Source organism: Urocampus carinirostris, chromosome 3 (genome assembly GCF_059441175.1).
Source record: "Urocampus carinirostris isolate Australia breed hairy pipefish chromosome 3, RoL_Ucar_1.0, whole genome shotgun sequence".
Classification (NCBI taxonomy): domain Eukaryota; kingdom Metazoa; phylum Chordata; class Actinopteri; order Syngnathiformes; family Syngnathidae; genus Urocampus; species Urocampus carinirostris.
In genome coordinates this window covers 6,686,154-6,699,655 of record NC_142351.1, presented here as the reverse complement: position 1 = coordinate 6,699,655, position 13,502 = coordinate 6,686,154, and the positions used below count along the sequence as shown (strand labels likewise).

The following is a 13,502-nucleotide window of genomic DNA, read 5'->3' as shown; positions in this document are numbered from 1 at the left end:
ACATGCATTTCAGGTGAATTGGCCGGTCCAAATTGTCCCTAGGTGTGAATGAGCGAATGAGTTGTCTGTCCCCGTGTGCCCTGCGATTGGCTGGCAACCAGTTCAGGGTGTCCCCTGCCCACTGCCCGATGATTGCTGGGATGGGCTCCAGCCCCCCCGCGACCCTACTGAGGATAAGCGGTACGGCTAATGAGATGAGATGAGATATCTATGATATATATCTATCTATCTAGACATCTATCTAGACATCCATCGAGACATCTATCTAGGCATCTATGTAGAGATTTAGCTTTCTATAGTGTCTATCGAGCTATGATATCTATGGTATCTATCGAGCTATGATATCTAGCCATCTATCTATCTATGATATATATCCATCTAGCTATCTATGATATCTAAGGTATCTATCCAGCTGTGATATCTATGATATATATCTATGATATCTATCGATCTATCAATCTATCTAGACATCCAGACATCAATCTATCTATCTATCTATCTATCTATCTATCTATCCATCTATCTATCTATATAGACATCTATCTAGACCTCTATCTATCCAGACACGTATTCAGACACCTATCTATCCATCTATCTAGACATCTAGACATGAATCTAGACATCTAGACATGTATCTAGACATCTAGACATCTAGACATCTATCTAGACACCTAGGCATGTATCTAGACATCTATCTTGGGCGGCAGTAGCTCAGGAGGTAGAGCGATCGTTTTAGGATTAAGGGATCCCAGTTCAAATCCCGGCTTGTCCGTGTTGCATGTCGAAGTGTCCTTGGGTAAGACACTGAACCCCTAATACCCCCAATAAGCAGGTTAGCGCCTCACATGGCTGCACGGCCGCTATTGGGAAATGTGATGCACAATGTAAAGCCCTTTGGGAAGTCTTGACTTGAAAAGCGCTATAGAAATGCAGATCATTTCATTTCATTTCATTTCATCTATCTACGGTATCTATCTGAGGTATCAATCTATGGTATCTATGGTATCTATGGTATCCATTTATTGTATCTTTGTTGGTAATAGGAATGAGTGAAGAGGTGTTGTAAAAGGATAATGGGTTGTTTGGACGTATTCTAGGGAAGGGCAGGGCACCCATATGATGCGGCAGGGGTAAACCAGCGAAAGCTGTCGGGCCCTGCTGTTGAACAAAAGAGTGTGTTGTGTCACCCTGACCCGAGTGACAAGGCTGCTTTCTTGTGTCCCGTTTCGTCTGGAGGGACGAAAGCATGACCGACTTAGGTGCCGAGGTGCCTAACTTGTTTAGGTGTTTGGGCATTTGGGTTGACCATGGTCCAAAACATACCTATCCATCTATCTATCTAGACACCTAGACATGTATCTAGACATCTAGACATCAATCTAGACATCTATCTAGACATCTAGACATCAATCTAGACATCTGAACATCTATCTAGACATATATCTGGACATCTAGACATCTATTTAGACATCTAGACATCTAGACATCTAGACATCCACCTAGACATCCACCTAGACATCCATCTAGACATCTATCTAGACATCTAGACACCTATCTAGACATCTAGACATGTATATAGACATCTAGACATCTATCTAGACATCTATCTAGACATCTAGACATCAATTTAGACATCTAGACATCTTTCTAGATATCTATACATCAATCTAGACATCTAGACATCTATATGGACATCTAGACATCTATCTAGACATCTATCTAGACATCTATCTAGACATCTAGACATCTAGACATCTAGACATCTATCTAGACATCTAGACATCTATCTAGACATCTAGACATCAATCTAGACATCTAGACATCTTTCTAGACATCTAGACATCAATCTAGACATCTGAACATCTATGTAGACATCTATATGGACATCTAGATATCTATCTAGACATCTATCTAGACATCTAGACATCTAGACATCTAGACATCTATCTAGACATCTATCTAGACATCTAGACATGTATCTAGACATCTAGACATCTATCTAGACATCTATCTAGACATCTATCTAGACATCTAAGCATCTATTAGTTGGGGGGCCCATTCACCCAAGTAAAATGCCCAGCAACGCCAAGCACGCACAATTCTAGATCATTATGTTTGTTCTTCACATAAATGGGTTAGATCATTTGTTCAAAAACACGCTGCTGTACATTTTCAAATAATTCGTTTTGAAAGCAAATCAGATATGTTCGATTCCGGCAGAAATTTATCGGACGAGTGTAAACTATGACGATCTTCGAAACTGTCGGAATTGACGTTTCAATACTGGTGGGCGAAAACGTCATTGACGGATGGAAAAACGATCGGTTCTAATTGGAAATCGGCCCGACGCATTTCGCTTTGAACGTCAAGGCGTCATCTTGAGTAATGGATTCCATTATCTTCGTGTCAGCGAACGCTTCGTTAATGCGCATTCATAATTTCATCTGTCGTCGTCATCCGCTTCGTCTCCGATCATTTTCTAATTCTATCGAAGTCTCGTTGAGATTTATATGAGGCATGAAAGTGACAATAATTCAATGTGGGAATGCATGATAATTATCGGACATCATTAGCCAAATATGACTTCACAGTCATTAGGACGCTAGATAAAAAGACCCAGTAATCAGCCTCTTTTAGCTTAGCGCCATTAGTTATTTTCAGGGTTGGGTAGGGTTACTTTAACTGGATTACTTTCAATGACTTTTGGATTACTCCATTACCAAATATGCTACTAAAAGACAAAAGAAACTAAATATGAATCAAATTGTGACTCACAACTTGTGGTAAGCTTCTCTGCTGGCTTTGATCCCTATAAGGGGAATTAGCATTTTAGCACAATATGCAACGTCCGGCAAAACTGGATTAATTTCAATGACTTTTGGATGACTCCAATACCAAATATGCTAATAAAAGACAAAAGAAACTAAATAGGAATCAAATTGTGACTCACAACATGTGGTAAGCTTCTCTGCTGGCTTTGATCCCTATGAGGGAAATTGGTATTTTAGCACAATATGCAACGTCCGGCAAAACTGGATTACTTTCAATGACTTTTGGATGACTCCAATACCAAATATGCTAATAAAAGACAAAAGAAACTAAATAGGAATCAAATTGTGACTCACAACATGTGGTAAGCTTCTCTGCTGGCTTTGATCCCTATGAGGGAAATTGGTATTTTAGCACAATATGCAACGTCCGGCAAAACTGGATTAATTTCAATGACTTTTGGATGACTCCAATACCAAATATGCTAATAAAAGACAAAAGAAACTAAATATGAATCAAATTGTGACTCACAATATGTGGTAAGCTCCTCTGCTGGCTTTGATCCCTATAAGGGGAATTAGCATTTTAGCACAATATGCAACGTCCGGCAAGACTGGATTAATTTCAATGACTTTTGGATGACTCCAATACCAAATATGCTAATAAAAGACAAGAAACTAAATATGAATCAAATTGTGACTCACAACATGTGGTAAGCTTCTCTGCTGGCTTTGATCCCTATAAGGGGAATTAGCGTTTTAGCACAATATGCAACGTCCGGCAAAACTGGATTAATTTCAATGACTTTTGGATGACTCCAATACCAAATATGCTAATAAAAGACAAAAGAAACTAAATATGAATCAAATTGTGACATGTGGTAAGCTCCTCTGCTGGCTTTGATCCCTATAAGGGGAATTAGCATTTTAGCACAATATGCAACGTCCGGCAAAACTGGATTAATTTCAATGACTTTTGGATGACTCCAATAGCAAATATGCTAATAAAAGACAAAAGAAACTAAATATGAATCAAATGATGACTCACAACACGTGGTAAGCTTTCTCTCCTGCCTTTGATCTCTTTGATCTCTGGCAAAACGAACATCAAATGCGACAGAAACAAAATGAAAATAAATCCAAACAGCTTGCCAACACAATTTTTGCCGTTCCATGTATTCCGTTACTCCCCGAGCCTGCACAAAATTGAGTCATTTTATTCCTATTGAGTTTCTTTTGTCTTTTATTAGCATATTTGGTATTGGAGTAATCCAAAAGTAATTAAAAGTAATCCAGTTAAAGTAACCCTACCCAACCCTGGCTATTTTGCTATTTCTCCCTCTTAGAAATCATGGAGGGGTCTGACATTTTCCTTGTAGGTGCATGTCCACTGTGAGAGATAAACTAAAAAGAAAAATCCAGAAATCACAATGCATGATTTTTTTAACGATTTATTTGTGTGATACAGCTGCAAATAAGTATTTGAACGCCTGTGTATCATTTAGAAGTATGACCCTGAAAGACCTGTTAGTCCGCCCATTAGAAGTCCACCTGCACTTCCAGTAAAGAAACCTGTCCACCCCATATAATAAGTAAGACTTGAACTTGTAACAAGGCGAAGACACCAGAGACAAAATTGAACACCCCCCACCAGGCTGGAAAGGGCTACGATGCAATTGCCAAGCAGCTTGGTGAAAAAAGGTCCACTGTTGGAGGAATCATTACAAAATGGAAGAAGCTAGACCTAGGGCAGCACGGCGGCGCAGTGGTTAGCGCATGTGCGGCACAGTTCATGTCTTGGGTTCAAATCCAGCTCCAGACTTCCTGTGCGGAGTTTGTATGTTCTCCCCGTGCTTGCGTGGGTTTCCTCCGGGCACTCCGGTTTCCTCCCACATTCCAAAAACATGCATTTCAGGTGAATTGGCCGGTCCAAATTGTCCCTGGGTGTGAATGAGCGAGTTGTCTGTCCCCGTGTGCCCTGCGATTGGCTGGCAACCAGTTCAGGGTGTCTCCTGCCCACTGCCCGATGATTGCTGGGACGGGCTCCAGCACCCCCGCGACCCTACTGAGGATAAGCGGTGTAGCTAATGAGATGAGATGAGAAGCTAAACCTGGCAGAACAAAGTCTACTGTACCAAATATTAACATTCATTTTCTCAGGTGTTGAAATAATTATTTGCAGTTATAACACACAAATAAATTGTTGAGGAATAATGCATGGTGATTTCTAGATTTTTCTTTTTAGTTTACCTCTCACTATGGACATGCACCTACGATGAAAATTTCAGATACCTCCATGATTTGAAATGGGAGAAATAGCAAATTAGCAGGGTGTTGAAATACTTATTTTCTTCACTGTATGTTCCTCATTTGAATATGTTGTACTTGTAACATTCATTGTATGTATATGACATGGCTGTTTTCCATCTGCCATCAGTATGTACCTGTATTTACTCATCAAGCCACGTGAACTCCTATTTACACGATGCTCTTAATGTACGTTTACGTTTTGTAGCGCCATACATTTTGTTAGCTTCTTTTGAATATTTCTTCCAGGGTTGAGGTTTTGGCTTGATTCATAACCACTTCTACCAAATCTACTAATAACATTCATTGCATATATATGACATGGCTGTTTTCCATCTGCCATGAGTATGTACCTGTATTGACTCATCTTACTTCATGCAATGTTTGCGTTGCGTCGTCTGCTACAAGCCACGTGAACTCCTCTTCCCACCATGCTTTTAATGGACCTGTCATGATTACCGATTCAGAGCACCTGCGACTGCTTAACTGGCGCCAAAAGCCTGGACAGCTGATTGGTTGATGCACTCTTTTTAAACCCCCGGCTTCCAAGAGCCGTCAGATCGTTATGCGAACTGTTGCCACCAGCTCAGTAAGCCTTTACTACTGACTCTGTTCCTGCCCAGCTTTTCTCTACCTGACCTTCGTTGCCAACCTGTTTCTGGACCTGACTTTGCCCCGTTCTGCCTGCCTGTTACCTGATCTGTTTTGCCCCGTTACCTGCCTGCCTCCTGTTGCTGACATTGTTTCCGAACTTGACACCGCCTTTGCTCTCCAGTCCCGGCCAGCGACATGTAATTCCCGCCGGTCTCCGATCCTCCTCGCTAGACAAGTGCCACTTCCCTCTTTATTAATAAAAACTGAGAAAACGAGCGCTATTGGGTCCTGTGTCCGTTTCTGGTCTGTGACAGTACCTTTACATTTTGTTGCGTCATCAATTTTGTAAGCTTCTTTTGAATCTTTCTTCTGGGGCTGAGGTTTTGGCTTGATTCCTAACCACTCATCCATTTTTTTCGTGTTCTCTAGGCGTCTACTTTGGCAAATAATACGCAAATGACGACCTTACAACGCTCGGGAAAGTCCAGAAACACGAAGTTATTCGATGCAGGCTTCTGATTGGCTGCCGAGTATGCAAATTGCCAAACGAACCGAAATTCTGAAATTTCCGAACCGAACGAAGATTTCGAAATACAGTGGAACCTCGGTTTTCGAACGCCTCTCAGTTGGAACAAATCGGAGTCCGACCAAAAATTTCGAGAAATTCTTGCTTCGCTGTTCGGTCAAAGATCGGAGTTCGAACGCCGGTAATGCGTGAGTGGGTACGCTAGGGCGCGATGCTGAGCGGCGTACGGGTTTTTTAGCCCCTAGTTATGCCTCCGAAGAAAGTCAGTGCAAGCAGCAAAGTGGCTACAGGTAAAAAAAGAAAAGTAGTGCGTACAACTATTGCATTTAAGAAAGAAATAAAAGCAAAATATGAAGGAGGTGTCCGAGCGCCTTCTGCTGACCACCACAATGGTAAGAAATCCTATTCATAATTCTTTTCTTTATCCTTTTTTTTCATTTTTACACGTTCATGTTAGCGTAATCTTTCGTACGGAAGATTACGATAACGCGGAGGTACGATTAGCCTGGGTTAGCTTTATGTTTACGTTAAACATTCAAGGTAAACATTCAGGGTGTTGGAACGGATTAAAACGATCGATTTTGTCACGAGACCGGACCAGATCGGAGGCAGGAGGCAGGAAGGGTGAACTCATTCGCGTTAACGATCAGTAACTTTTATTAAGGAAATAAAAGTCGTCCAACACTCAGGGACAAAAACAAAAACAGGCTTACAGGCAAACAGGAACTCAGACTAGGAATACTCACAAAACAGGCTTTTACTCAGAACGGGCAGGTACAGGTTTCCTCAAGTCAAACAAAACAGAATAATGCAAAGTAATGCAATGAACCCGCAACCGGCAATCCCCAAAACGCGCCCTTAAGAAGCACACACGCAAATTAGGAAATCTGCTACAGCCGGTGCCAAGGGGGCGGGTCCAGCCGGTCGCCACGGCGACCATGCTGGAAATGACAGATTTACATTGATCGAACAAATCGGTTTTCGGACAGGGTTCTGGAACGGATTACGGTCGAGAACCGAGGTTCCACTGTATGAATAAAGAAAATGTTTGATTTTGAAAAATAAATAAATGGTAGGATTTTATCAGTACCAGTAGGAAAAAGCTAGGAACATGCATCCCTAAACCAACGATCGGTATCCTTCCCACGATCCGATTCCTCGCCGATGATCAAAGGAACCGGTAATTGATAGCGAAGAAGCCGGAAAAACGGTGACAGCCATCTTTTTTTTCTCTCTTTGTTTTCATTTTACCTGACAAACGGTAATGATGAGAGCAGGCAGGAGGAAGACGGCCACGGTCATCCAGGTGATGTAGGCCTTGAGACCCCAACCCTCCGCAAAATGACCCCAGCACTCAAACTCTCCAGGACTCACTTCGGAGCGCGAGAAGATGAAAACCTGAAAGAATCGGAAGATTGTCAATTGGCTATATACATTTTTTTATGTACCGTATTTTCCGCACTATAGGGCGCACCTAAAAGTCTTCATTTTTTTCAAAAACTGACCATGCGCCTTATAATACAGTGCGCTTTATATATGGATCAATATTAAGTCGCAAAGTCTTCCAACTAACTTGCAGCACTATATTTTCCCCCGAACGCCAAGTAGTACGCGGTGTATGCTGGGATTTATTTACCGGCGTTTCATTGGCTAACCACTGTGTCAATCATCATTTGAATCGATCACTATTGGCTGAAGTTATTCGGAGCCTCGGATTGGCTAGAGCGCCAAAACAAACCCTGCAATTGGCCGAAAAAGATGTATCAATCATCCGTTGACTCGATCGCTATTGGCTGAAGTTATTCAGAGCCTCGGATTGGCTAGAGGGCCAAAACAAACCCTTCAATTGGCCGAAAAAGATGTGTCAATCATCCGTTAAATCGATCGCTATTGGCTGAAGTTATTCGGAGCCTCGGATTGGCTAGATGGCCAAAACAAACCCTGCAATTGGCCGAGTTTAGCAATGGCGTAGGAAGCTTAGCAAGCTTGCTAAAGTACACCATAAAGAAACATGTTTTATTAGTCTGTATTTGCAAATAATTGACTCTCCTGGATTGACTTCACTCACGGTTGTAAGAAGACCGTATCATTATTGAACGTGAGAACTTAGGTGAGCTGTGCGGCTTTATATTTTCCCGGTATCTTGTTTTAGAACGATCTTGAAGTTGCTGTGATGAGTTGTGTGAATTCAACTCAATTCCAAGTGTTTATTGTCATATGCACAGTAAAGTTGCGAGCGAAAAAGAAAATAGAAACTAAGGAATGGTTGGCATTTCTTGAATCCCAAGACTTTAACCTTCCGAATGATATTTGAAACGACTGTTTTGTCCACGTTCCCATTGTAGCGCCTTATAATCCGGTGCGCCTTATCTATGGAAGATATAGGACCAAAAACTATTTTTTGGGGGTGCGCCCTATAACCCGGTGCGCCCTATAGTGCGGAAAATACGGTAATCAGCTTTATTTTCTATGATCACATGATTCATGCAATTGTAATAGATGTACCTGATGCTCATTCTCAACACAGTATCTAAGCGGTGTTCTGATTTACAGTTGCATACCTGTCAAGCTTACAAACTGTTGTATTTTCTCTTACAAAATACAAAATAATCTTACACCATATTGTTTTATGTCGTTTAACATGTTATATTGTACATGTGTTTCGTTATATCATATATATTGTGAATGAACATTTTTTGTGAGGTACTGAGTTGCTCGACATGAATGAAGTTTATTATAAAAAAAGTTCAAAAATGAAGTGGCTTGGACGTTCACTGTAGAAGGAAAAAAGACATGCAAATTGAATTAAGTAGAATACAGTGGAACCTCGGTTTTCGAACGCCTCTCAGTCCGAACAAATCGGTTCTCGACCAAAAATTTCGAGAAATTCTTGCTTCGCTTTTCGTTCAAAAAATCGCTAGGGGCGATGCTGAGCGGCGTACGGGTGTAGATTGCCCCCACCCCTCGTGAAGAACTGTTGTCACGTGACCGCGCACTTCTTTTTGCTTTCGTTTTTAATATCGGTGAACAGAGTGTTTTAACCCCTAATTATGCCTCAGAGGAAGGTCGGTGCAAGCAGCAAAGTTGCTACAGGTGGAAAGGAAGAGTAGTGCGTACGACTATTGCATTTAAGAAAGAAATAATAATAATAATAATAATAATTTCCTTGTATTGTCATTCTGTGTAACAATGTACACAGAACGAAATGTCGATTACACCTGACCCGTTGTAGCGAGCCGATGCAGCCGCAGCCAACAGAGGGCGCCGCCGACCACTTTTAAGTCTTAGGAATGACTCGGCCGAGGCGCGAACCACCGAATAGCAAAATATGAAGAAGATGTGCGAGTTTCCCTTCTTTCGAGGGAATAGAGCATGGCTTCTGCAGACCACCACAAAGGTATGAAATCCTATTCATAATTCATTTCTTTATCCTTTAACCGCTCACCACTTTTTGTGGAGACCCGGGTGCTACATGACAAATAAAGGACCTGATTTTTTTATTTTTACACGTTCATGTTAGCGTAATCTTTCGTACGGAAGATTACGCTAACGCGAAAGTACTATTAGCCTGGGTTAGCTTCATGTTTACATTCATGGTAAACATTCGGGGTGTTGGAATGGATTAAAACGATTTACATTACTTTTAATGGGAAAAACGACTTCGGTGATGGAACAAATCGGTTTTCGAACAGGGTTCTGGAACGGATTACGGTCGAGAACCGAGGTTCCACTGTATGTTCTTATTAAAATGATGAATTCCTTTTCTGCATTCAATTATTGTTGGTAATATACCGATTAAAGGGATAACCACAAACCTGTCTTTTTTCCTTTTTTCCTTTTATACTTCCTTTTTTCTTAACTTCTTTATAGAACATGATAATTCGTAACAGAATGCATCAAAGCAAGGGAGCCGTTTGAGAGCCGGCTCTTTTTAATGAGTTGAGCCGGAAAAGCCGGTTCTCTAAAAGGAGACGGACTTCCTTTCACTACACAACTACCACGGAATGATGCATGATGGGAAATGCGCACAGTAACATCAAACCGCTCGCTTGGTTTGCAATGGAAAAAAACGATACCGAGATAGAGGCTACCGCGGCGAACTGGTTTGACTTGATTGATTTGCCGTTTAGTGATAGTCAGTGTCTGAGCAACCCTCTCGGTCCCCTTTTGTCGGTCCGTCTGCGAATCTCTGTTTTTACATGGCAAGCCCTTTTTCGCTCCTGTTAGTCCCCCGTTACGATCTGTTTTGAGCTAGACAACGTCTGCTCTCCCACAAACCTGTCTTTTTTCCTTTTCTCCTTTTCTCCTTCCTTTTTTTCTTAACTTCTCTATACAACATCATAATTCGTAATAGAATGCATCAAAGCAAGTGAGCCGTTTGAGAGCCGGCTCTCTTTAACGAGTTGAGCCGAAAAAGCCGGTTCCTTTCACTACATCAAACCGCTCGCTTCAGTTACAACGAAAAAAAACGATACAGAGATAGAGGCTACCGCGGTGAACTGGTTTGACTTGATTGATCTGCCGTTTGGTGATCGTCGGTGTATACCGGACGGTACCCATCATTGACAAATTTGCGTTTTTCCGTACAGATTTTCTTGTACAGATATAAATAAAATGTTGTATTGAGTTGGAGTATTGAAATACTAATAATATACTAAATGATTATAGCTATGTGTATTATACAGTAGTGCAAAGAGTGCAAGAGGAGCAGCTAACCAGATGTGCAAAATGGGCAGTGAGGTAAACAAGTCACTATACAATAACAATAACACTCACACCCACAAAATCCATTTTTAACAAAGGTCTGTTGTGAAGCTTGGACTTCCTGTCTGGAAAATTCCCCTTGACTTAGAGTAAGTTTCGTTCTTGTCAAACCACGGCCCTTTCCTATAAAAATAATGGTTAGCCATTTTGTCAGTGCATGAGATTGTTGTATGGGATTGGCTTTCTCCTGTTGACAAGCCTAGAACCCATCCATCCATCCATCCATCCATTATCTGCATCGCTTATCCTCAGTAGGGTCGCGGGGGTGCTGGAGCCCATCCCAGCTATCTTCGGGCAGTGGGCAGGGGGCACCCTGAACCGGTTGCCAGCAGGTCCCAGGCCACACAGGGACAGACAATTCACTCGCTCATTCCCACCTAGGGACAATTTGGTCCGGCCAGTTAACCTGACATTCATCTTTTTGGAATAAGGGAGGAAACCCACGCAAGCACGGGGAGAACATGCAAACTCCACACAGGAAGTCCGATCTCATGAGCTCAGAACTGTGCCGCACACGCGCTAACCACTGCTCTACCGTGCTGCCCTGCCTAGAATACAATTTACATATGCTTTTTCTGTGTTTTTAACCGAGCTATTTAGCTCGTGTTTCTTTGTCCATAAATTTTGCAAAATATATATTTTGAAATCCCATTTTTGTGTAAAATATCTTTAAAAACAGTGGGAATATCTTTATAGGACCCTCTCTTGTGGAAAGGCTGTTATAGCCCAACTTCACACAGACCTTAACTCCTTTGGCTCCCTAGTCAATTGAGTCTGGGACCCCCGGTATCGATCCAATACAAATATCCGCTCGGTATCAATAATATCGATATTTGGATCAATCCGTCCACCCTTATTTAACCCCATCATTTTTAGCTTGCAGTTATTTCGATGTCACACAAATAAGCAGGGTTGGGTAGGGTTACTTTAACTTGATTACTTTCAATTCTTTTTGGATTACTCCAATACCAAATATGCTAATAAAAGACATAAAATGATGACTCACAACACGTGGTAAGCTTTCTCTCCTGGCTTTGATCTCCGGCAAAATGAACATTAAATGCGACAGAAACAAAATGAAAATAAATCCAAACAGCTTGCCAACATCATTTTTGCTGTTCCATGTGTTCCGTTACTCCCAAAGTCTGCACAAAATTTTGTAATTTTATTCATATTTAGTTTCTTTTGTCTTTTATTAGCATATTTGGTATTGGAGTAATCCAAAAGTAATTGAAAGTAATCAAGTTAAAGTAACCCCTACCCAACCCTGTGAAGGATATCTCTTAACAAAATTCTGAAGGCTTCTTCCGTCTGTTTCCCGGCTTCGACCTGTTTTTTGATCCTGACCACGTCTGCTCTTCCCTCCTGGCTTTTGACTCGTTTCCGACACCGACCACGTTTTTGCTCTTCTGTCCCATCTACTGACCCGTTTTTCCATTTCCATTTTATTCATATTGAGTTGCTTTTGTCTTTTATGAGCATATTTGGTATTGGAGTAATCCAGAAGTCATTGAAAGTAATCAAGTTAAAGTAACCCCTACCCAACCCTGTGAAGGATATCTCTTAACAAAATTCTGAAGGCTTCTTCCGTCTGTTTCCCGGCTTCGACCTGTTTTTTGATCCTGACCACGTCTACTCTTCCCTCCTGGCTTTTGACTCGTTTCCGACCCCGACCACGTTTTTGCTCTCCTGTCCCGTCTACTGACCCGTTTTTCCATTTCCATTTTATTCATATTGAGTTGCTTTTGTCTTTTATTAGCGTATTTGGTATTGGAGTAATCCAAAAGTCATTGAAAGTAATCAAGTTAAAGTAACCCTACCCAACCCTGCAAATGCGTCGTATGAGGGTCCGATCGGAATTGCCGTAGCGTGATGTCATCAACCCGCGCCAAATCGTCAATCGGAACAGTTGCAAAAAATGACGCCAGTGGGGGTGATGACCTCGCAAGCTAGCTTTTACCTGCGGCAGACTAAGGACAAGCGCCAAGCCCCAGGCCACCATGACAGGGGTGTTCCAGCGGGACACAGCCCCGCCGCGATACGCCTGCAGGGGGCAGCAGATAGCGTAATGGCGGTCCACCGTCATAGCCACGATCATGTAGGAAGACGCGAACATTCCCACAATCTGCAAGTACTTGATGGAGCGGCAGAGAAAATCCGGACCTTGGAACTTCTCCGTGATGTCCCAAATGAGCTGGGGGAGAACCTGTGCGGACACAAAAGAATTTGTAAGCATTTCTATTGTTGTATTTGACTGCAGTGTTCCCTCTAAGCGGCGCGCATGCGCAATTGCGCGCTGCTCGCACAGCGCACAAGAAAATCTAGCCAGTGCACAAAAATCAGGGCTCGAAATTACTAATTAAGAAGCGACTTAAGTCAAAGTTACAGTGCATGAAGGTCAAAATACACGTTCTAAATGCGGTATTTTGAAGCCAATGTCGAAGTAGAACGAAGTTGAGTAAAGTTAGTAGAGTTTGTCGAGAACCGGCTTCTTCGGCTCGGCTCACGAAAAGGAACCGGCTCTTTCGGGTCCTAAACGGCTC

General features: G+C 42.0%; 1 protein-coding gene across 1 annotated transcript in view; it reads right to left on the bottom strand.

The window, feature by feature from the left end:
* LOC148368479 (vasopressin V2 receptor-like) overlaps nt 1-13,502 on the bottom strand; it is an 87,577-nt gene that overhangs the window by 17,804 nt on the left and 56,271 nt on the right. The window contains exons 3-4 of the mRNA XM_088329747.1: nt 12,920-13,165; nt 7,447-7,593 (exon numbers count right to left, since the gene is read on the bottom strand). Coding sequence (XP_088185873.1) covers nt 7,447-7,593; nt 12,920-13,165 — 393 coding nt within the window. The remainder of the gene's footprint in view (nt 1-7,446; nt 7,594-12,919; nt 13,166-13,502) is intronic.